The following is a 25,523-nucleotide window of genomic DNA, read 5'->3' as shown; positions in this document are numbered from 1 at the left end:
CTGTTTGGTCTTCGGTAAACGAGTCTAATAAACTTGTGCACATGTCACGACATTACTTTATCGACGGCTTGTTAGACCTATCCCTGTCTCAAGTCAACAATGTGAAACATTCCTTGGTTCGATTGCTTGATCTGTGCTTTGTCTCGGATCCGACCATAGCGTTTTTAACCCGATCCGATTTTGATTGGTCCGCTCTGTATTTGTGCACTGACGTTATGAAAGGCACAAACATTTTTAAAATGTACTTGACACATTTTTTGATTCTTGTGTCCCACTTTCTTGTCCGGTTAGATCTGAAAAGCCTTCTTGGTTTACCAAAGAGTTATCCAGTCTAAAAAACTTAAAATCAAGACTTTAGAAAAAATTTCGAGAAGTACGTTCTCCCTCTTCTTTTTCTCACTATGTTATAGCTCGGTCAAATTTCTCCGTTCTTAACGCTCAATGCTATAAAAACTACCTATCTCGAGGCAGGATACGATTTTCACAGGACCCTAAACACTTTTATAGCTTCGTAAATAGTAAGCGTAGAACGTCCGCACACCCAGCAATATCAGCAAACAATGACCAATTGCCGTTTTTTTTGCCAAATTTTTCCAAACAACACATTCTCATGAAAGCTACTCTGGTCAGCCGTATTCATACAGTTTACCAAGATCGAATGGCATCTTCAGCCCCTTGTTAAATGAAAGCTCACTGCTTCATGATCTTCGACTAGTTAAGCCGGTATTTTCCCCAGGTCCCGACGGAGTTCCCGGCTGTGTACTTAGGTACTGTGCCGACGCTCTGTGTGGACCCTTGCTTAAACTATTCACCCTATCCATTAACTCTTCATGCTTCCCCCCCATCTGGAAGGAATCTTTTATTATTCCGCTCCATAAGAAAGGTAGCAAGTCTGATGCAAATAATTATAGAGGTATATCTAAGTTATCCGCTATTCCTAAAATGTTTGAACAAATTTTAGCTCCGCATTTGCAACATCTCTGCAAATCACTTATATCTCCGTCCCAGCACGGATTTATAAGGCGACGATCAACAACCAGAAATTTATTAAAGTTTACCTCTTTTATCATTAAAGGCTTTCAAGGTAACTTGCAGACGGATGTCATTTACACTGATTTTACTAAAGCATTCGACTCTGTAAACCATTCCCTTTTAGCACAAAAACTTGACCTTTTAGGGTTTCCGCCTAATCTTTTGAGATTGATTTCTAGCCACCTTCGTTCTAGGTCTCAAAGAGTCCTCTTCAAAAACTCCTTCTCTTCACCTGTTAAGGTTACTTCTGGAGTTCCACAAGGCAGCCATCTAGGCCCCCTACTATTCACACTCTTTATTAATGATCTGCCTTCAGTATTAACAAACTCTCGAGTACTCATGTATGCGGATGATGTTTAACTTTGTGTCCAGTATAAGGACATTTCATTTCACTCTCGCTTGCAATCCGATCTCAATAACTTTCAGTCATGGTGTTGTGCAAATTTGTTACACCTAAATGCCTCGAAATGCAAAGTAATGACATTTCATCGCTCCAGCCCCCTTTTGGCTCCTTATAGCCTCTGCGGTGGTTCTCTTGAGAGAATTACCTTGGTTGATGATCTTGGTGTTAAATTTGACCCAAAGTTAAAGTTTTCTAAACACATTTCTACCATGGTAAATAAGGCCATGGGTGTGCTTGGGTTTATAAAGAGGTGATCAAAGGAATTTGACGACCCGTATATAACGAAGACTCTCTACATCTCGCTTGTTCGTCCGATTTTAGAGTACGGCTCTTGTGTATGGTGCCCCCAGTACAAAGTACACCAGGACCGTATAGAATCAGTCCAGAAAAACTTTTTACTTTTTGCTCTGCGTGGCCTTAACTGGGATGCAGGTGTGAGACTGCCGTCTTACCCTCGTAGATTGCTTTTGATAAACCTTCCAACCTTAGTTAGTCGTAGAAAAATGCTTGGTGTGATTTTTATGCACAACCTGATCAAGGGTGACGTAGATAGCTCTGACTTGTTGAGCCGCATAAACTTTACGATTCCTATTAGATCTACTAGAAACTTCATTCATATTCATATTCATATTCCTTGCACAAACCATTTAGGGTACTTTGCTCAGACTTCAATTCCCTCTACCACATAATATCAACGCTCGTCATGCGGCAGCGCACCTCGGTCGGTTGGGTGGGAGGAGGGCTGCGTTTCTGCCTGGGTTCCGAGCGTAACAGGCTTCGACTTGGTGTCGCATGGGCCACTTGATGGTGCAGTCATTGCATATCAACGTCCAGCCAACACAATAACGTGGGACGAGAATGCGAGACTCTGAAGAAAAAGAGTGCTGAGCATACTACGCAAGCCTCTATCATTCTTGTAGGTAACTAAAAGAGAGGAAGCTAGTTTTTTGGTTGGGTGGAAGTAGAGAGGGAAGATGAGGGTGGAGATGGAGCACTGGCCTGACTACTAGGCAGAGTTATGGGGCAGAGAAGTCTTACCCTTGTTTTCTTTCACAACCAAGTGTTCCGGCTAAAATTTGGCAGAGCAACTGGTTTCGAAGTGAGTTGGGCAGACGCTTATCTTTAAGGAAGCTATCTCCCTGGTATAAGAGAAATTAAACTTATCCACCTTTAAGCCATCGGCTTTTATTTTGCTTTGAATAAAAGTAGTTACATCGTTATATAAAAGGTCAGTGCCAAGCCGAGATACAAAAACTTGGTGGGACTCCCACCAGTGGTTTTTGGCACCACAAGTCTTGTACCTGTGACATTTCTAACTGCATACTCTCCGAAGTGACGCATTCGGCTCCCGAATCTGCATCACCAGCAGCGATCGTTGCCATTGAAGTAACAAATCAACTGTTGCACTGAAGGTGTGGTCGGATTCCGGCGGACTTGAGGCAGTCGGCACTTGCAAGGCCCGCGGAGTAGACTTCTTGCGCCTCGGAGACTCAGCCAGCAGCTGTAAACGTGAGCGGTTAAATATAATGAGAGTGCGTACTGTTTCTCTCAGAAAATCGGTTTTCGCATCATTGTAACCTGGCGTTAGAGTTGCTCTATGTCTGTTGCGAACTCTTGGCGAGACTCTCCGTGACCCTGAAACACTGCCCTAAAGTGTGTTTGAAAGAAAAATCTTTCAAAAAGGTAGTCTGTGCGTCTACATGGTGCTACGATGTCTAGAAGCTTTATGATAAATTTTCAAAGTTGATCATATTTATATATATTGTTTTTTTTTTTTGGTTGATAAAAATCTGTTGATGCAATACATTACATACATACAATACAATGCATTACAGTTTAAAAGTTAATTTTTAACCAAATTAGATTTTACAATTGTGAAAACAAAAATTAATTTTTTTATAAGTTGTTTATCGGGTCGAGCAGCCTAAATATTTAATGTTCAAAAAGATTTTAATTTGGCTAAGAACATTTTAAAAGACAAAATAAATAAATTCAATAATGTATGCAGAAGTAATAACTTAGGATTCAATTCGACAATATCGACCGTAATTCATTTTAATTATAGAAGACGTCCATTAAATATATTACATAACAATAAAACACTAAAAGAGGTAAGTAAAGTAAATTACCTTGGTAGAATAATTGCTGTCAATAACTCCTCAAAGAAGAATAACATGTTTTTACAAATGCTCTGTAACTTTGGAGTTCATCCAATCAAATCTTTAAATTTTTACAAAAGCCTTTGTACGCTCCAAATTAGAATACTGATGTTGCTCATTTTCAACATTTCTGATGTGGTATCAAAAAAATCAAAGTCCTTGTGATCTGTGGTGAGCAGTAGGCCTAATAAAGTCCACCCATCTGAACTTCTACCTGAATACAGGCTAAAGTTTATTACAGCAAAGGAGCTGGCTACGGTTTTTGCCAATGGTTTTCCGGCGTCATCGCTTTGGGTCAGTTATTTTGCGGCAAGGAATACCAGCTACGTCAAAGTCTACGACGAGTTTAAAGACATTTTGAATGCAATTGTACCGATCACAGATGTACGTAGTTTTAACAACAAAATTTCAACCGACACAGATTTTTTCAAGGGCTCATGTCCAAACAAAAGATCTGCAAGTAATGTTCTTATAAATTCGTTAGCTCAAGAAAAATTAAATCATTTAAAATCTAAACACTTCAATTTAATCTTCACGGATGGTTCAGTCACAGACAATTACGTGGGTTGTGGCTTTATCAATAAAGAATCAGGATCCGTTAAAAGTTTCTTTACCAACAAAAAGTTATCGTCACTCACAGCTGAGCTTTTAGCCATTAATAGGGCCATTGACTTTGCCATCTCCGAAAACTTTCTTAAAACTGCAATCCTCACTGATAGTCTCAATGGGGTTTTAAATTTAAAAAAGATCAACCCAGATAATTACATTGCCAAAGAAATAGTAAACAAAATTGAAAACGCTCCCTGTTTGCTCGTAGTGGAATTTCATTACATTCCAAGCCATGTACACATAAAAGAAAACGAATTAGCTGATATTACTGCAAAGAATGCTAAAATTAATGGCACATTCTTTGTTGCTCGCTGACCTCACACAAATTTATAATCAAACGAGAAGGAACGTGTGAGTCGATTCTGGGGACGCGACTCTACTTATACCCGTACTCAGTCTGTATATACATTTTTGAGCTAATGATTTTTAGAATTTAAAAAAAAAAAAATTTTAGATTTTTTTGTTACATCTGTTATCTACATCTACATCTACAATGTATATTCCACATCTAACATGTTGAATGTAAATTTACCATTTATATTTATATATTCTACATCTCCTCCGCTAGGGGTTGCTCGCGCACTGAACGCGGCAGAGTGTGCGAGCGAGAAAGAGAATCAGAAGCGTCAGCAGCGCTGGAGAAGGAGAGGGAACCAACAGAAAATTCATTTCTTCATTCTGGCTATAATTATGATCCGATCTGATTTAGATTCGGCAATCTGGTAGATATGGTCATTTTCTACGATACTGCGTTTTTAGTTTTATCGTATCTTTAAAATTGTGCCTGCCACAGATTTTCGTCCTTTATGGGGGCGGAAGGGGGCGGGGCGAAATTTTGAAATACACTTGTAGCAGTGTGATATTACATGAGTCTGGAAACAAAATTTGGTTGCTCTAGCTCTTATAGTCTCTGAGATCTAGGCGCTCATCAAGACGGACAGACGGACGGACGGACGGACGGACGGACAGACGGACATGGCTATATCGACTCGGCTATTGATGCTGATCAAGAATATATATACTTTATGGGGTCGGAAACGTTTCCTTCTCTGCGTTACACACATCCACTTTTACCACAAATCTAATACACCCCTTAACTCTTTTTTGAGTACGTGTATAAAAACTGAAAACGATTGGGAAAGAGAATGTATTACTTACGCCACGGAAAAAAATAAATGTTATACAAATTTATTTCCGTACAAACGGGACAAACCATGGTTTAAGACAAAAAAAAATCTAAGCCATTTGGAAATCAAACAAATCAGCTAAGTGGTCACGGAATAGACAGAAAGAATGCTAGAATGAAAGTAATTAATAACAATTTATGTGATACCTGCAACCTACCAGAAGACACTTCACATATAATTTTCAAATGTCCCGCTTACTCTCAAGAACGAAATCGTTTTCCAGTACTCAAATCCTATACTGATATATATATCGATTTTTTGAAAAAGAACCTATCGCATCTCTCAAATACATTGTTGAATTCACACGCTTCGCAAATATCCAATTGTAAATCAAGCATCATACATCATACACTTCCAATCATCATATTTAAAAGTTAAAACAATTAATCAAGTCTTTCAAGAACACAAACATGAGGTGGCTTTAAACCGTGTCAGACGTGGAGGCCAACTAACTCTTTTAACTAATCAATACGGTTGAATAAAATTTAATATAAAAAAAAAAAAGTACATATTTTTGTATAAGTTGTTTATCTGGTCAAGCAGCCTAAATATTATTTAATGTTTAATATTTTCACTGGTCACTGTAATCAGTTAATCAGTTAATCAGCCTATGCTGTGGCAGCGGCCGCTCTTTCACTTCTATCCCGCTGGTCTTTCGCGTTCTATATGACGTGTGTGCTCGGCTTAGCATCTGCCCCGAGCTACTCTCGTTTTATCGCTCTTTTTGGCTCTCTTTCAAGACATGCTGCATAGGGCGCTGGCAAGTCGGCCCATCTGCCCTTGTAGTCATTCTAGAGATAATCTTCATAGCCATGGCATCTCTTTATTAAATCGGTCATCATACTGACGTCTACCTTCCCTATCCAATAAGAATAAATTGTGAAACATTATCTAATGAAACGCTCGACTTTTTCTTTATTATACACGAGTTTCAACGGCTGTTAAAAACTCTAGCTATACATTGTTATTTTGTAGCCCTGTTGCGCATGGACGGCCCTGTTAAAAACTACCCTACTGCGTTCTCTGAGTGAGATCGTAGAGCAGATAGATATTTCCTTAATATGGGTCTGTACACAGGGAAATCGATGAGAACGATGCCACTGACGAGCTAAACTAGCAGAACCGCGCGATTCACTGCTTACTTAATGCATTTAATGGCTCTGAAAGTTTCTTTCGTTCATTTAAGGCTGGTCAAGGCTTTACGCTTCCTGCTCCTCCTTTAGAGGAAATACCGCCACTAACACGCATAAAAGAGGAACATGCAACACACTGTGAATCAAGTCTTCCTTCAGTGACACAAAAGTGCAAAAATTATTTGGAAGCGTTATGAAGCCAGAATTATCAACGAGAAGTATGCCATTACCAATGTCTAACAGTTGTCTGGAAAACAAATCTGATGAAGCATCGTTTTGCAATTGAACACGTACATTTGTAGTCAATCTAAGTGTTTTCACAGAGCTCCACAAATTATATGTTTTCATATATCAGCAGCAGTTCCTAGTTTGACTACAGGCAATGTTTGTCTGAAATCACATGCTAACAATATTAATGCACCACCAAACAATTGATTATCTCCACGAATATCTTTCAAAGTACGATTAATTGCTTCCAGTGACCTCTTGTTGGCCATAGTACTCATCCCATACAATAAGAGAGCATTGCTGCAGAACTCTCACCATTGCAGATCTTTTTGAACTGTTGCACGTAGGAATATCGTCAGCTTGCGTGTTTAATGGAAACTTAAGGGCAGAGTGCGCCGTGCGACCACCATCCAATAATGCGGCAGCGATGCCTGACGAATCCAGAGCCAATGCGATTCTACCTTATGCTCGAATGGTAGTTAAAATAATCGAAATGATAAACGTTTTTCCGGTACCTCCAGCTGCATCCAAAAAGAATAGTCCACCATGTTGTTCTTCGATAGCTCGCAATATTTGTTCGTAAACCGTTCTTTTATTGATATTTAACTGTGGCTCATTGTTTTCCACAAACGAATTAAGCTCGGCATGATCATACTGTTATTCACGCTTCAGTTCTTTGTTTGAAAAGGTCGTGTATTTCACGATTAGGTTCTGTCATACCTAATTGAGCTAATGCTTTGCTTGACATCATCAAGCAAAGGTCTTCCATAGCGATCAATGCTTCGTTGTAAATTGAAATATACTATAGAATGAGAATAAATATTCAATTTTAATAAACAAAACTATTTCATTACTTTTAACGTTGGCGTGAAGTTGTCTTTTATGCTATTTGTGGCGCCAAAAGATGTCATTTCCGATGATTTCAACGGAACCTTGCTGTGCGTAGACGATTATTTTCATTGCGATGTGTAATGTCTTGGCTACTTTCACGGCTCCTTGAAGGCACAACTTATAACAACATTTAACTTAAAAAACCACATAGTTTGGTTTTCCCATTTTCAAAAGCAACAAGTACACTTACACAAATTGCTACTTTTTTAGAAAATAATTTTTTTACAAAAAGGCTTAAAAAAAAATCTATCATAAAATGTTCTGTTCTTCAGAATAAAACAAAATGAAATGAAATAGGCGTTCAAACACACATTTTTAGACCAAATTTAAGATTTTGTTTGATTCATTTTTAATTTTTGAGGAACATTCTCCAGCTATCATTTAAAAAAAAGCATGCAATTTGGAGATAGCTGCTTACACACAGATTTTTTTTCTACAAATTTATAGTATAGATAGCACCAATCCGATCGCAACGATCAAGTTTCTCACGCACGAAATAATGCTATGAAGATCCAAGAAACTAAGCCTACCTAACCTATCCATACGTTGAAATCTGGGAGTTTGATAGTCCCTAATAGGCGGTCGTAAATATATCTAATAATACCCCTTGCGAAGTGGATGAAGTCGTTTTTGTCAACAACAACAATCCAGTAGCCTTTTCAATGTTTTGAGTAGAGAGGAGGGGTTGCTTTTCGGTCCATAATCTCTAGGCTTTTCTTTTCTGCCTTCGCTTGCACCTGTAACACCTGTTGAAGTGTGAACATGAAAAGAGATTTTGTAACATAAATTATTCATAATTTATAACAAACGACCATTATTCTTACCAACATTAACCCAAAGTGCATCGGCAGTTTAGGCAGTGCAATTTTTCTACCGGGGAACTTTTTAATGTTAGAGCAGCCAAGATGTCGTTGCGCCCATGCTTTGGGAGTATGCTTTGTGCATCTCTTTCGTAAATGCTTTGGGCGCTACAGCGATCGGCAAACGTCAACGATATGCTCGTAACGCTCTTATACGGCGCTTTTGTACGCTATTGTCGCGTCGCAAAGTGCAGTTAGAACTAGTATACTACATAAGGTCAAGAACCACATGGACGGCAATGAACAGCAAGCTGATGAGACAGTCTGTGAGCGACAGTCCAGGAATGCAGAACGCACCCTCTGTGCCAAATCTTGCAATTTAATTTTAACCTATAATAAATCACTTCGCAATTATTTAAATCCGCGCGTAAAACTTTCTCTGCGACCACCAAATCCGAAACCCTAAGGAACGTCCACTGCCGCCACAGGTGTAATACCAATTTGTATGCCGCATCATTACATCAGCAGATTGGGGCTCCGTCAAGACGCAGCCGTAAGCAAAATTTTTTGGTGCCGAAACCCGGGACTGCTTTGCTTGGGACTGGCTGGAAACAAACCGTTGATCTTCGTTGGACATCCTCAACAGTGGAAGGCTCATTTACGCAAGGCTATCGCAGTTGTGAGTTGTTGTGTGATAGAGAGTTGAATCATGGCCGAAAGTGTAGTGGAATTAATTTGCGAGCAAGCTGCGTTGGTAGACTCGGTGAAGCGTATGTTGGAAAAGTTAAAAAATGATGAGACCAATCAATCTGAAGCGCATATGTAGGCTAGATTGGAAGCTATGACCACGGTACATGCGGAATTTCGCGCTAATCATCGTAAGCTGATACGGTCGGAGGATGAGTTGGTGAGCCGGATTATTTGGAGGTGGATCTTGAAGGGCAGTTTGAAGAAGAGTATATCATGCATCAACGCTCATCGCATCCGGTGAAGTGCAGCGAAATGGGTCCGCTGAATCTACTGGTGATATCGGGTCAGCCGTTGTTGAAGGTCCATAATTTTCCTAGACTCACGGATTTGCATCGATTTCACTACCTCAAAGACTCTCTTTCAGATGAAGAAAAAAGGGACATACAAGACCTTACTCTGGTAGAATCTAATTACAGTGTAGCTTGGCAAACGTTGTTGAAATTGTATGATAATATATGCATTATATGCAGGTTATCGAGCAACAGCCCATGGTCCGTAACGACGATCCTGTGTCGCTAAAAGGGTTTTTGAAAACTTGCCGTTCGTGCATTAAATCGCTGGAGAAGGTGGGGGTGGATCTCACCCATCAAAGCCACATTTTGGTATACTTGATAACGAAGAAGCTGCCAGCGCAGATACGATTGGATTGGGAAAAATCAATAGCTCAATCGAAGAAATACCAACTTTCGAGAAGCTGTCTACCCAGCTAGACGGTCAATATAGGACGATAGGTCTATAGGTTACGACAGAGTGTTGTCATCGAACAAGGTGAGTAAAGGCGCTGCTGGGTCCGGCGTAAAACGCAGGGATGTTTAATCTTCATTTGTTGCCCGATCGGTGGATCAATGCGCAGTCTGTGGAACTGAAGGTCATTTCATAGTCGAATGCAAGGTATTTGGAGGCATGAATGTAACAGACCGGCGGGCATCGGTGATGAATCATCGCTTGTGTTTCAATTGTTTGGGAAGAAGCCATCCGTCTCGCAGGTGCAGGCTAAAAAAAAAAACAATTGTTCGATTTGCTCAGACCGACACCACACTCTTGTCCATGTGAAGCGGCAAGCAAGTTATTCTGGGGATCAGGTGCAGCAGATCACGTCGAATATCATAAATGGTGCTCCCGCTCCAGGAATGCAAAAATATGAGGTACTGCTGCCTACGGCGTTGGTCACCATTGAGTCATCAGAAGGGTTTCCGTTTCAATTTCGGGCATTTTTAGACCAAGGATCGCAAGCTTCGTTTGTATCGACTCACCTAAAGGTAAACGGGTTATCCAATGCGCGCATTACGGAAGCATCCTCTTCAGTTCTGTTGAAAATCGGATTACGGTTTGAACCGCAAGTAAAGTACAATGTCACAGCGTGTTTTGCCGAAGGTTAGTAAGAGGATGCCGAATCGTTGGATATTGATGTAAAAATGGACTCATTTCTAACATCTATGTTTAGCAGACCCCAATTATTATGTACCCCAAGGATATTTTGCTAGGTAGCGATATATATGATGAATTGAGCGAGATACATCGTGGACCTACCCTTCATGGAAGGGTTGTTCCGACGGTTTTGAGAGCTTGAGCAGTGTGAGCAGGAATCTGGAGGGTTATCGAATGAAGAACAATGGTGTGAGGAACATTTTCTAAAAACATACAAAAGGTTTTCGTATGGGAAATATGTAGTGCGGCTCCCATTATTATCGAAATTGGACCCTAGCTCAGTGATTGGAGCGTCATATCGGCCTGCTCTAAAGAGGTTGTGCCATCTGGACAACCGTTTAAGGAAGGATGACAAGTTGAAGGAAATATATTCGCAAACGATCCGTGAATATTTGGAACTAGGCCAAATGAAGAGGGCTTCCTCCCAGTGGAGCGACGTTGGAGATCAAGGTGTAGTGATGGCCAAGGGGGGAGCCACACATTGCTATTTACCCCACCATCCAGTGATTAAGGAATCCTCGACAACAACGAAGGTGCGCGCTGTATTTGATGGGTCAATGAAAACGAGCAATGGAATGGCGTTAAATGAAGTATTGGCAATAGGGCCAAAACTGCATCGGGATCTACCGAGCGTGTTGATTAACTGGAGATCGTTGAAATACGCATTCATGGCAGATGTCGAAAAGATGTACAGGTGCATCAAGGTCCATGAGAGGGATGCTCAATATCAAAGGATTCTGTGGAAACCGGATGACAGCGATCAAATTGAGGATTACGCATGTTTCACGGTGATGTTCGGTATGAGCTGTGCTCCATATTTGGCCATAAGGGTAATGCAACAATTGACTCAGGATGAAACTCATAACTACCCGTTGGCTGCAGTTTTACTAACACGTCAAATGTATGTGGATGACGTTTTATCAGGAGCGGATAGTCTGGCTGATGCCAAGGATATTCAAACTCAAGCCATCGTGATGATGAAAAGTGGAACGTTTGCTAGACGGAATCCCTCTGGAGCACCGGGAGACAATGGGACCGGTAAATTTTCAGGGCGATGAAATGATACGTGCATTGGGCTTATATTGGAACCCCAGTGAATACGAATTCCGATTTCATTTAAACTTCGATATTCCGACAGGTAAACCGACGAAGAGAAAAATATTATCCACGATTGCAAGGCTATTCGATCCAATGGGTTGGCAGACCTTATGGAAGACGAAGCTTAATTGGGATGACCATGTTCCGCTACCTATTCAAAAGGAATGGGAGAAAAATTTACACTGGAGTTGCCAAATTTGTCGATGGTGCATATACCACGGTATATATCGGGGGGACTTTCAGGCGGTATTCCGCAGTTGCACATATTTTGTGACGCCTCCATGAGTGCATATGGTGCAGCAGCCTCTTTGCGGATGCGAAAAGGAGAGGAATCTTTTCATGTTGAGTTGGTGGTAGCAAAATGTAAGGTGTCGCCTATAAAGCCACAGCTCACAATACCACGAGTCGAGTTATGTGCAGCAGTTATGGCTGTCAAAATATTCAAATATCTAACGGATCAAAAACCTCTCCCAATTGATTTTTCAGAACCGGTTTTCTGGACTCAATGATCGGACTGAGCTGGATTCGAGGAGGAGCTATGAGATGGAAGATGTTCGTTGCCAACCGAATCAGCAAGATTTTGGAGCTAACCGATGGGAAACAATGGCGGCACGTTGCCTCGGAGCATAACCCGGCTTCCTGCCAATTGTGGTGGCATGGGCCGCGATGGCTTCAATCGCCTGAAACGGAATGGCCAACCACAGCAGTATATCATGAAATGGACACAGTAGTGAGCAGCGAAATGAAGAAGGTTGAGTGTAATTTTGTATCGGTCACGGACGAGTCCTGCCCCTCCTTACTGGAGAGCAGTTCGTCGTTTACACGCCTAGTCCGCGTCATATCATATGTGAATCGGTTCTTACGGAATTGCCGTGTTAACAAGGATGAGCGTAAGGCTGGCTTTCTCAGTATAGACAGCTAAGCGGAGGACTCTCGTGCGCAGTCCGAATGTGTCAATTGGAAGCTTTTCCCAAGGAATGGAACATGTTAATGAACGGGAAAGGTGCAACCAAAGAAAGTTCGCTGCTGCCACTTAATCCTTATTTTGGAGGAAAATGTTCTTCGGCTTGGAGGTCGATTAAGAGACGCATTACTGTCGAAGACGGAGAAACATCCGTATATTCTTCCCTACAAGCATCCGCTAACAACGTTGCTTATACGTTTTAGCCACGCCAGTACTCTGAATGGGGGAGCTGCGATTACACTCAGCCATATACGGAAAAGATTCTGGATACTGAACGGGCGAAATGTTGTACGAAAGGAAATTCACCAATGTTTCGTATGCTACAGGTTGAATCCGAAGACCACTTGTCAGCAAATGGGAGATTTGCCAGCGGTTTGGATTCGCCCACAAAGAGCATTTGAATCCATCGGAGTTGATTACGCAGGACCGTTCAACATATCCCCTTCTAAAGGAAGAGGTCAGACAGCAATCAAGGGTTACATCGCTGTATTTATATGTCTGGTGACCAAGGCCATCCACTTGGAACCCGTGGGGGACTTGTCATCAACCGCATTTATGGGAGCACTTCAGCGATTAATTGGCCGACGTGGGAAATGCACTCACATACATAGCGACTGTGGGACGAATTTTGTTGGCGCCAATCGAAAGCTGCAAGCTGATAAGTTGGCATACAGACGGTACATCGAAAATACTATTTTCTCAAAATTAACAGATGATGGGATCACTTGGCATTTGAACCCTCCCTCTGCACCACATTTTGGAGGACTGTGGGAGGCGGGTGTTAAATGCATGAATTACCACCTGAAGAGGACGATCGGAGTTCGTACACTTACGTATGAAATGTTGGCTACTCTGCTATCTCATATCGAGGCTTGTTTAAACTCTCGCCCACTATGCCCTCTGAGCAATGATCCAGAAGACCTTGTGAGGGTCCTATTTCAGGCTGAGGTAAGCATCAGTCTGTCCAGGGTCCGCTACAAGACAATTTGTAGTTTGTAGGTGACTTCAGGTGTCGGGCTGGCTCGTAAAAGAATGTAGTAGGCAGCGAGAAATGATGAGGCGACGGTTTTGTTGGATCGGAGAAATCGTGGTTGGTTGTTTTTGTTGGTGTTCTTTGCTTTGTTCTTTTATTATTTAATTCTTGTTTGTTAACAATGACCTAACTCGCGGATCTAATTAATTGGCCTAGGAGCCGGTGGACTGGGTAGTGCAGTGTCCTGGGTGTGTGACTGAGGGACTGCCTTGTGCAGTGTCTTGGGTGTGTGACTGAGGGACTGCGTAGTACAGTGTCTTGGGTGTGTGACTGAGGGACTGCCTTGTGCAGTGTCTTGGGTGTGTGACTGAGGGACTGCGTAGTACAGTGTCTTGGGTGTGTGACTGAGGGACTGCCTTGTGCAGTGTCTTGGGTGTGTGACTGAGGGACTGCGTTGTGCAGTGTCTTGTGTTCGGGCTGATGGACTGCCTCCTCTTTCGGCCGATCTTGGCCCTTTTATGCAGCTGGCGATCGCACCTGAGACCCGGAAATAATTAATTCTTGCTGACTTAAGGTTATTGGATAATAAGTGTGGGGCTAGTAAGTGGGTCGAAGCTGGGTGCTTCGTTGACAATTGTTAGTGCGGCAGTGTGTTTTTGCTGAGGCTGCATCCCGGAAGGTGCAGTTGGGAATTGGGTATTTGGTTTTCAAAAGAAATGAGTTGTTGCTAACTCTGCATCGCGGAAGTTGAGTGGTAAGTCGATAATTTTATGCTAGCTTGACTTATTGTGAAATAACGCAAATGATATTTCTTATGTAGGCCGTCGATTGCGAAATGTCCCAAGAGGTGGGGTGTTTTAAATTGTTGTGTGGACAAAAATGTGTAGAGTTGTTGGTCGAGAGTTCTTAATTAATTGTGAGCGTTGCTTAAGACTATTTTATTTCCGGGGTGCTGACACACCGCTATTTGTTGAGAACCGTGGCTAGAGCCATGGTTCGCTAGCTCTGTGTATATCAGTTAGATTATTGTCTCCCGCCAGCGTGGATGCGCTGACCCTTCGCCGTTTGTGACGAGCCATGGCTAGAACGGAGGTAGCGTATGCTACCAGAAGGGCCACCCAAGCCGGGCAGGTCATGGGGGAGCGCCGAAGCCAAAAGTAGTTCACCCTGGCGGTAGGGATAAAACGCTTAAGTTATGGAGAAATGTCTGATAACGCAAGAACAGTTCAGGTGCAGGGAGTCGGAGACCCAGTACCGGCGGTGATTGGGGGTGCGAGCGCAGGCCCCCTGGAATCGATATCCTGTGACTGCAGGAAACCCGAAATGGCAGTGGAGTGCTTGGCTGCCAAATCGTGTAATGCCAAAAGCAACAAAAGGAACCGCAGACAGAAAGGGACGATAGAGGACCTGGAACCGGGAACCACAGACAGAAGCTTCGTCCTCACTGGTCCCTCAGTGTCGGAGTTGGCTACATCCTTCTCTTGACTCGGATACAACGAGGAGCCGCAGAAGGCGGAGCCACAAGTCACGGCTCCCAACATCCAGGTCGACTCGGGTCCACCAACTGTGACGGACGAGAAGACGGAGGCTAAGACCCTACGCAAGCGGCTGTCGGGATACAGGGCATCGGTAAAATACCTTCGTGGTATAAGCCAACGACCACCCGATACGCTGACCGCGAGGGAAAGGAGCCTCAAGGTACGAGCGGCTTAACGCTGGTAGGAGAGCGGAGACCAGGCCCCGCCCAAGCGCACACGCGGCGGTGGCTGAGGACCACAAACCGTCGACTTCAGCGTCAGCATCAGCTGGCACGAAGACGAAGGTGGACCAACCCTCAAAGTCAACGTCTGCGAACGCGCGAGGGAGAAAGGGGAAAAAGGTGTCCGGGAAGCAGAGGGGGAATGCTACACCTCCGACGCAGAACACGGCGAGCGCCAAGGCACCACCAACGCCTTCTGTACAGAAGGCACCGGTGGAACCAACTGGTCGAAAGCCAAGCGGCAAAGGACAGACGACTCCACAAAAGCTTCCGAGCCGAAGAAGGCGAAACCAGAGGACATTCTGGCCAGCCTAGGATCGCCGGCCGAGCTGCAGGTAGCCATCATCGACCAAAGTCACCCAGAGTGGAAGCTTTCGGGCGTCAACTGGCTGAAGGCAGAATCAGAGATCCTGACCGACATGAAGGATGCCATTGTGCGCGCAGATAACCCGTTTGTCTGCGAGTTCAAGGGTATCAAGTGGTATAAGGGAGCCAAGGCAGTGGCCTGTAACAATGCAGAAACTCTCGAGTTTCTCAAAACCACAGTCCAAGGTTTTGGTGAACTTGGGCCAGGAGCGTCACTCTGCGTGGTCCTCACGGAGCATATTCCCAGGAGAACGATCATGAAGGTGTGGATTCCTCTCCCAATCAAGGCGGATGAGGACACACTCGTTCTGATCAAGGCACAGAACCGAATCCTGGAGACATCTGACTGGACCAAGGGCCAAGGGCGACCAGGAAAGCCTTGCCCAACCTACTTGCAACGGACTGCCGCATATCTTTCGGTATGGGCACCCTGGCGGTAGCAGTACCGCGACACCCCATGTCCGCTGAATAGCATGAGTGTGGTGCCGATTAATCTGCATCACTCAAGTGTACCATAGGCGGACCTACTGCGGTTTATGGAGGAGAAGGCAGTGGACGTGGCCCTCATCCAAGAGCCCTGGATCGTAAGTGAAAGGCTTCGGGGACTGAACGGTCGCGGATACCGCCTTCTCACGCCACACCCCGCGGGTAAGCCAAGAACCTGTATCGTGCTAAGGAACGAGCTTAATGTTCTGTTTTCTTCCAGGAACAGCACTCCGGACCTAACGGTGGCACTAGGAACAAGAAGAGGCCCAAGGCCTACCGCAATCCCAGGCGGACAGACTGGAACCGCTTCTCCGCAACCGTACAGAAGGTGCTGCCCACCGGAAGGGGACATACTTCAAACGGAAGCTACGCAGAACGTCACCAATGCTTTACAGAAGGCGTTTCTCAGATCCTTCCCGATCAGCCGACCCCCAAAGACCAATCACAACCCGTGGAGGACACGGGAGCTGAGCGAAGTCAGGAAGGAATCCAGGAGACTCTTCAACAAAGCAAAAGTGGCAAACACGCAAGAAAGCTGGGACGATTATCGCCGCAGCTTCAATACCTACAAGAACATCTGTATGAAGGTGAAAAGGGAGTCATGGGCAACATTCTGCGATACTATAGATGGTACCACTGAGGCCTCAAGGCTTCGACGTGTACTGTCGAAGGTTCCCACTACACCAGGCCTGCTCCGAAGCCAGGACGGTACCTTCGCAGAGAGCAGCCAGAATTCCTGGAGCTCCTCATGAGTACTCACTTCCCAGGTTGCTCAGATTTCACCGGTGACGAATCCAACGCCACCAACGACACTGAGGATCATCCAGGAGAGGAAATCGAGGATCTCATACGAAATATAATGGCACCAGACAAGATTATCTGGGCCATTAAATCATTCAGTCCCTACAAGTCACCGGGACCGGATGATATCCGACCAGCCATGCTGCAAGCAACTTGCCTGCACCTACTACCATGGCTGAAGAAAATATTCGAAGGATGCCTCCTAACTGGGTACGTCCCCCATGGGTGGAGGGAGGTGAGAGTGGTCTTCATCCCCAAGGCCGGGAAGATAAACCACATCTCCCCAAAGGACTACAGACCCATCAGTCTGTCGTCATTTTTGCTTAAAACGATGGAGCGACTAATGGATCTTTATATTAGAACCAAGCTAGACAAGCAAGTGTTCTACCTCAAAGGTAGATCAGTTGAGACCGCACTACACGAAGTTGTTGGGCATATCGAAAAGACTCTAATCCATAAGGAATATGCCTTGGGGGCCTTCCTAGATATAGAGGGGGCCTTCAACAACGTCAGGATCGAGTCAATAACGGCCGCACTGGCCAGGATTGGCACACACCCGACGGTAACCAGATGGCTAGAAAGGAGGAGGAGCAGAACGATAAGCGCCAACCTGGTTTACTCCTCGTCAAGAAGGACGGTTACACGAGGCACTCCGCAGGGAGGAGTTATATCCCCTCTCCTGTGGAACCTTGTCCTCAACGACCTCCTTCAGCTGGGGAGGAGCGGATATAAGGTCACGGCCTATGCGGATGATCTAGTAGTACTAGTAACGGGTAAATTTCTGCCCACAATCAGTGACCTTCTGGAATCCGCACTGGGCACCACCCACCCCAGCTGGGCACGCCAGAACGGTTTGGGGGTCAACCCTCAAAAAACAGAGCTGGTGCTGTTCTCACGAAGATATCAAATACCGAGATTCAAACTACCAGCAATTGGTGGAACGACACTCTAGCTATCAAGCGAAGCCAAGTATCTTGGTGTCATCCTTGACTCCAAACTCTCCTGGAAGAGAAACACGGAGGAAAGGAAGAGCAAGCGGCTAATTTGGTATACACCTTGGAGATACCTCCGAGAAACATAGCAATCTGCGTCGACAGTCAAGCTGCCATTAAAGCATTGGTATCCTGCGAGACCACAAGCAGACTCGTACGTGATACGGGTAACGCACTAAACCAGATCAGCGCGCACTCAATCACACACATGTCATACCGACATGGCGGGCAACGAGAGTGCGGACGAGTGTGCCAGAGCTGTGCCAACTGTGAGATCTCTCGCTCGCTTTGGCCCCACTATGACCCTAAACGCACCAAGACTCTCCTAAGTTTAAGGAAGTGTCGGGTGCGAACACTGACAGGAGTCATAATGGGGCACTGTCATCGGCCGCATGGCCAAAAGGTACAGACTGCCCCACCATGACTTCTGCCGCAGCTGCAGGGACGAGGAGGAAATAGAGAGCATCCAGCACCTTCTTTGCAACTGTCCTCCACTCATGCGGAGGCGTCACCTTATACTCGGCGGCGCCTTCTCCGAAGACCTGGACAGCCTGGCAAACATGCCTCTAGAGAAAATGGTGCTCTTTATAGAGGCCTCGGGATGGTTCGCGAAACCTCCCTAGGCACCGGACATTATTCCGTGACGAGTGTGGGCATCACAATGGGCGACTTCGGTCGAGCAGCCCTATAAACCTGGGCACTTTTTAATAGGGGATCTATACTTGATCTAACTGAGGGACAGGTTGATAACATTAGCCACACGGAACGATGGAGAAACTGTCAATATATGGTTCAGCAATTCTGGAAACTTTGGAGTGCTGACTATTGCAACAGAGACCGAAATGGTTAGAAAGGAAGGAGAATTTAAAGATAGGCTATATAGGGATTGTTAAAGACGAGCGGCTTCCGTCTAACTTCTGAGCTCTTGGTCGAATTATGCAAGCTCACCGAGGGAAGGATGGTTTGGTTCTAGTTGTCACGCTAAAATCTCAAGGGGGCCTGATTAAACGACCGGTTACTTAGCTCTGCCTTCTATACAAGATAATTGGCTAAATTCTGACATTTTCAGTTCTGTTGGCCTGAAGTAAGTCATGAAGTTGCAGAAAATACGAATCTGGATTAGACGATACTGACGCTATCGTCAAGGGGGGAGAATGTTTGAGACAGTCTGTGAGCGACAGTTCAGGAATGCAGATATTTCTGTGCCAAATCTTGTAATTTAATTTTGACCTATAATAAATCACTACGCAATTATTTCAATCCTCGTGTAAAACTTTCTCTGGGACCACCGAATCCGCCACCCTAAGGAACGTCCACTGCCGCCACAGGTGTAATACCAATTTGTGTGCCGCATCAGTTTGGGGCTCCGTCAAGACGCAGCCGTAAATAACACACACAGACTTTAACTTCAAATGATCGTCGAACTAAAGGATATGAACTTCGTCGCACCGAAGTAATATTTTTTTGATTTACTAAAAATAAGTATTTATAAAAGCATCGCAAAAGTAATACTTACACAAAATATTCAACGCAAACGGGGCACTTATTCCTTCTCCTTCTGCATTAAATCCAACGCATGAATAGTTACCGGCGGTGGATCTTGTTACACCTTGCAGAACCAAAGAGTGGTTACTTATTATTATCCCTTGAGAAATGTTATGAAATAATGGTTGTTCCTATAAGAAAAAGAAACAAAAATATAATGGATTTTTTTAATGTGTAAAGAACTAAAGGCTTTTAGGATATAAATATTGTATATACACAATGGATTTTTGTTGCACCCAAGCACCAAGTTTTAAAGGCATGATACATAATTTACATACACGTATTTATGTATGTTTATAAAAAAAAAATGTAAAATGCAATAATTCAGGATGTATTGGCATGAAAAGAGGGAATATTTTCGAGCAAGAATCTCAAGAAATAAAATCAGCTCAGCTAAATTTCTTTATGCATATCGTTATTGTAAATTGCAATAAGCATAAATTAATAGCCCCAAGAAAAGATTACAATTAGGCTGCGCTCATTGACAAAAAAATAGCTGCTGTTCTTCTTTCTGATTTCGAGACTAATCCTTTTATTTCGGTAAAAATAAAAAAAAGTGAATCATAATCGTAACAAAAACGAGAAGGAACGTGTGAGTCGCTTCTGTGGATGCGGCTCTACTTTTCTACCCGTACTCAGTCAGTATATACATATGTGAACTTGACATAAAAAGTCAATAAAAACCGATTTCCATTTAATTTTTTCCGGATAATTTTTTCTAAATTTATTGAAAGGTAACTAATTTACTTTATTGACATATAATTTCATTAACTTTCATCCTAAAACCTATGAAAATAAGCAAAAGTTCACGTTTTTGGTATTTTCTGGTATTTTTATAGACATGTTTTCTTTTACTATTATCTCCTAGGAAGAAGATGAATCTTGATAAAAGTTTCTCCTTAAAGTCTTTATAACATATTAAACTACCTAAAACCATTATCAGAGTGTTTGTCCAACCTCGGCTAACAGTATATTTTTAGGATTTTATAATCGCGGAATTTGGTAACGTAACGCCAGTAACGTACGCCAGATGCCTCCGCGGATTTTTAACAAAAAAAGAGGAAAAGTTTTTACATTTAATAAGTTTGAAAATTAACTCTCACTACTTCATTTATTAGCACAAAAAATGTTACGCAGATAGCCCTATCCAATTCGAAGAGTTTTGCCATTTTGTACCCAAACCTCGAAAACCACTTCTGTTTTATGTAACGCACTTTTAGGTCATACTTTGGCTTATATCTTTAAAACCGTACGCTCGATTATTTCCATTTTTTTGGTGAATATAGGTCTAACTAAAGTATATTCAACGAGGATAATCTTTTTTCCAAATTTCAGATTTTTGACTATTTTTTTAAACATTTTGTCGTACGAATGTAACGTAACGCCAGATAGGAACTGCCCATATGTGGAATTTTAAAATATTTTACATTTCTTTGCTACATCTGTCATCTACATCTACAATGTATATGCTACATCTTCTCCCTAAAGATGGCACATTTCACAGGGCAGAGTGTATGCGAGCGAGAAAGAGAATGAGTAGCGTGGTCTCGTTCTTGAGGTGGGGGAAGCAACTGAATATTAATTTCTTCAGTCTGGTTAATATAATGATCTTATCTTTATGAGATTCGGCATTCTGATAGATTTGATCATTCTCTACGATACTGCGTTTTTAGTTTTATCGTCTCTTAAAAATTGTGGTTGAAATAGATTTTCGAACTTATGGAGGTGGGGCGAAATTTAGAAATACACTTGTAAAAGAGTGATATAACATGAGACTGGAAACAAAATTTAGTTGCTCTAGCTCTTATAGTCTCTGAGATCTAGGCGCTCATCAAGATGGACAGACGGACAGACAGACACAGATTCGGCTAGTGATGATCATCAAGAATATATATTCTTTTTGGGGTCGGAAACGTTTCCTTCTCTGCGTTGCACACATCCACTTTTATCACAAATCTAATATACCCCTTAACTCTTTTTGAGAACGGGTATAAAAATCGGTGAATTAAATACCGTCGACATTTTTTAATATCGATATTTTATCGGTCAAATGGGAAATCGCACTTTGTTGTTGCTTTGGCTTATATTGGTAAAATCAATATATTTTAAAGAGCAATACTTTAAACGACGCCGAATTAATGTAGATATACACAAATAATAAAAGACATGGGACTTATATCGACTTTTCCTGAATTCCTATAAGTCAAAATTTCGAAACAAATACAGCACAAAAATCATTTTGCATTTGAAAGCTTTATATTTCCCAAACGGAAAGTTGAAATCACAGTGTTTGGGTTAGCTTTTCAAAAAAATTCATTGCAAGCAAAGGTAAGAACTTAAGTTATGTGAAATAAGAAGCATAACCTCTGAAAAAAGCTTAACAAAAATAATAGATTTTAAAAAAAGTTCCGCCATAGAAAAAAACATATATCTTTAAAAAATGTAAAGCTCCAAATCTATCAAAAAAAGTCGGTTCGGTTCGAAGCGGAACAAAAAAGTTCAGTTTTGTCGAGTAGTGTTATCAATCGTCATTGTAAATGCCAAGTAAAAATAATTTAACCAGGCCTACAACCTACGCACAGTTTAATTGTTACAGACTTTGCGAAAATGTTCTCTTTTGCAATGACTGCACCATCAAGTGGTCCTTGCGAGTCCAAGCCGAAGACTGTTAACCTCCTCCCGACCAACCGACCAAGGGGCGCTGCCGTTACGACGCGCGACGCGTGTTACCGATCCGATCGCGAATATGCAGGAAGATAGGGGTTAGACTAATATTCGAGGAAAATTAGAGCTAAACACAACTAGTCCAGCTAAACATGCAAAGATAGCTAAGAAATAGTTATAATTACGGGAAAGGTATGTTAGTATTAGTGATTTAAGAAGAGGAAGGGAATTTTATAAGGTAGAGGGAATTAGAGTCAAAGTATAAGACCCTAAACGATTCATGCTAGCAATAATTTGATCTACAAAGTGGAGGAAACAAAGGAATAAAGTTTCTTGTAGATCTAATAGGAATCGTAAAGTTTATGCGGCTCAACGAGCCAGGGCTATTTACGTCACCCTTGATCAGGTTGTGCATAAATATCACACAAAGCATTTTTCTACGACTAACTAAGGTTGGAAGGTTTATTAAAACCTAGATGGCCTAGATGGCTGCCTTGTGGTACTCCAGAAGTAACCTTAACAGGTGAAGAGAAGGAGTTTTTGAAGAGGACTCTTTGAGACCTAGAACGAAGGTAGCTGGAAATCCATCTCAAAAGATTAGGCGGAAACCCTAAAAGGTCAAGTTTTTGTGCTAAAAGAGAATGGTTCACAGAATCGAATGCTTTACTGAAATCAGTGTAAATGACATCCGTCTGCAAGTTACCTTGAAAGCCTTTAATGATAAAAGAGGTAAACTCTAATAAATTTGTGGTTGTTGATAAATCCGTACTGAGCTGGAGATATAAGTGATTTGCAGAGATGTTGCAAGTGCGGAATTAATTTTTTTTTGTACATTTTAAGAATAGCGGATAACTTAGATATACCTCTATAATTATTTGCATCAGACTTGCTACCTTTCTAATGGAGCGGAGTAATAAAAGATTCTTTCCAGATTGGGGGGAAGCATGAAGAGTTAATGGATAGGGTTAATAGTTTAAGCAGGGGTCCACACAGAGCGGGGTCGGCACAGTACCTGAGTACACAGCCGGAAACTCCGTCAGGACCTGGTGAATACACCGGCATAACTAGTATAAGCTCATGAAGCAGCGAGCTTTCAATTAACAAGGGGCTGAAAATGCCGTTCGACCTTAGTAAACTGTATGTATACGGCTGACCAGAGTAGCTTTCATGAGAATAAGTTGTTTGGAAAAATTTGGCAAAAAGATCGGCAATTGCTGACATATTGAGAAATGATAGCGAGGATGGATGTAAAACTGTTTAGGGTGCAGTGAAAAGCGTATCCTGCATCGAGAAAGGTAATTTTTATAGCATTGAGAGTTAAGAACGGAGAAATTTGACCGATTTTTTACGCAGCGAGAGAGAGAATAAGGAGAATCAACTTCTCGAAATTTTTTATAAACAGGGGTGCCACAGAGGATTTCCGCTCAAAAATTTCCACGGTGACACAGAATTCCGAGCTATTAAACTTTTCTTAAAATTTTCACAAACCAAATTCGAACTAAGGCTAGGGCTGACACTTTTCAAGATTCAATTCGAATAGGGTTTATTTTGCCGTTTTATTGAATTGATCATATCAAAACAATTGGTTTTTAATATTGTTCTTTTATGATATAAAAAACATCCCATATCGTGCGAGTCAAAAAAAACAACGTACTCGGCAGCTCTATCAGTTGTCTTTCAACTCTCCATTCATAGCAGTAATCAGCTGTTAAAAAAAAACAGACATCTGAATTTTACGGAAAACTTAATAAAACGGATAGGGCAGGCTTCTCAGATGCGCATCCGACTCATATGTGGTTTTTGTGATTGTTTTATCAAACTACTGCTAATTTGGTTCATTACAATTAACAGTTTTTGATATAATGATCGCTATGCTTTTTTTTGTGCTGCCATGGGTCTTCACTTAGCCGAACAGAGGTTTTTGACATAAATGCAATGGCAATAATGTGTAGATATGGTTTGTTAGTTCTGTTTTGGTATTTTGAAGCGATGCCAACTGGTACAACTAAAAATCACTACAAATGTTTTCACAATTTGCACAAAAAGTATGCACAGGTTTGACGTAAAGAAAGTTTTACTGCAATGAGCTATTTTTTGTAATGTTTAATTAAAGAAAATCAGAATGCTTTCAACATAATCAATATTAAATATCTTGCTCCGAATTCGCCTTAAAAAAGGTGTCTTTAAAGTCCTTACTTCGAATGTTCGAATCGTCACCTCGGACGCCAGCGTATTGAATGCGGAATCGTTAAGTGAAAATTCAGTCAGCGGATTGGATAGTGATTTACTAAAACTCTTATTATATTAACTTAACATGTATATTGTTAAATTATTTGGATGAGAGTTAATCACCAATTGAACAACATTTATGGGAAAGTGTGTTTTTTAGGTTTATTTAATCAAATGGCTGGATTAATTGTGCGAGATTTTGATTCCGCTGAAAAATTGGTGTGTGGCACCGTAGAATGGAATTGAGGTGAACTTCCAGCGGAAATGTGTCAAGTACATTGTAAAAAATGTTTGTGCCTTTCATAACGTCCGTTCACAAGTATAGAGCGGAACTCTCAAAATCAAAACCTAATGAGGTTATTAAGCTTCGTAAACTTGGCTTTACGAAAGCAGCGGACACGTTCAGATAGCCTACCCGTTCGATCCAATAAAGTAGGCCCAATATCGACCAACAGTTCGAATGTAGGATGGTGGGAGTCTACAGGTATAGTGAGCGGAAGGGCTCGCATTAGCAACGCTATGGTCGGATCCGAGACAAAGCACAGATCAAGCAATCGACCCAAGGAATGTTTCATATTGTTGACTTGAGATAGGGATAGGTCTAACAAGCCGTCGATAAAGTAATGTCGTGATATGTGCACAAGGTTATATTAGACTCGTTTACCGAAGACCAAACAGTACCTGGCAAATAGAAATCACCAAGAACTATCATATGGTCTTTATCTGATAGCGAGGAAGAAACAGTTTTTAAAGCGGACAGGTGATGCTCGTATTTTAAAGTAGCCGAGGAAGGTGGAATAAAGTCGAGCAAGAAATGAAAATGGAAAAGCCTGGGAGAATCAGTTTTACGAACAGGAATTCCAGGTCTTGTTGAACCTGGACTATGAAATGTTCCGACGTAAAGTCTGAATCCAATGAGGACCCCATCTCCACGTCCAGACGAACGGTCATTTCTAAAGATTGTGCTTTAACCAGGTCTCGGTAAACACAATAACGTGGGACGGGCTAAATTTAATAAGAGGGCGT

The 25,523-nt window shown here is 42.3% G+C and overlaps 1 protein-coding gene across 1 annotated transcript in view; it reads right to left on the bottom strand.

Annotated features, from left to right (window-relative positions):
- The window catches only part of LOC111076700 (nephrin-like), a 330,088-nt gene that overhangs the window by 172,530 nt on the left and 132,035 nt on the right, over positions 1–25,523 (bottom strand). Inside the window, exon 5 of the mRNA XM_041593725.1 lies at positions 19,576–19,735. Within this exon, the coding sequence (XP_041449659.1) occupies positions 19,576–19,735 (160 nt within the window). The remainder of the gene's footprint in view (positions 1–19,575; positions 19,736–25,523) is intronic.

Source organism: Drosophila obscura, unplaced genomic scaffold (genome assembly GCF_018151105.1).
Source record: "Drosophila obscura isolate BZ-5 IFL unplaced genomic scaffold, ASM1815110v1 contig_198, whole genome shotgun sequence".
Lineage (NCBI taxonomy): Eukaryota > Metazoa > Arthropoda > Insecta > Diptera > Drosophilidae > Drosophila > Drosophila obscura.
The sequence above is the reverse complement of the archived record's forward strand: the minus strand, read 5'-3'. Positions and strand labels throughout refer to the sequence as shown.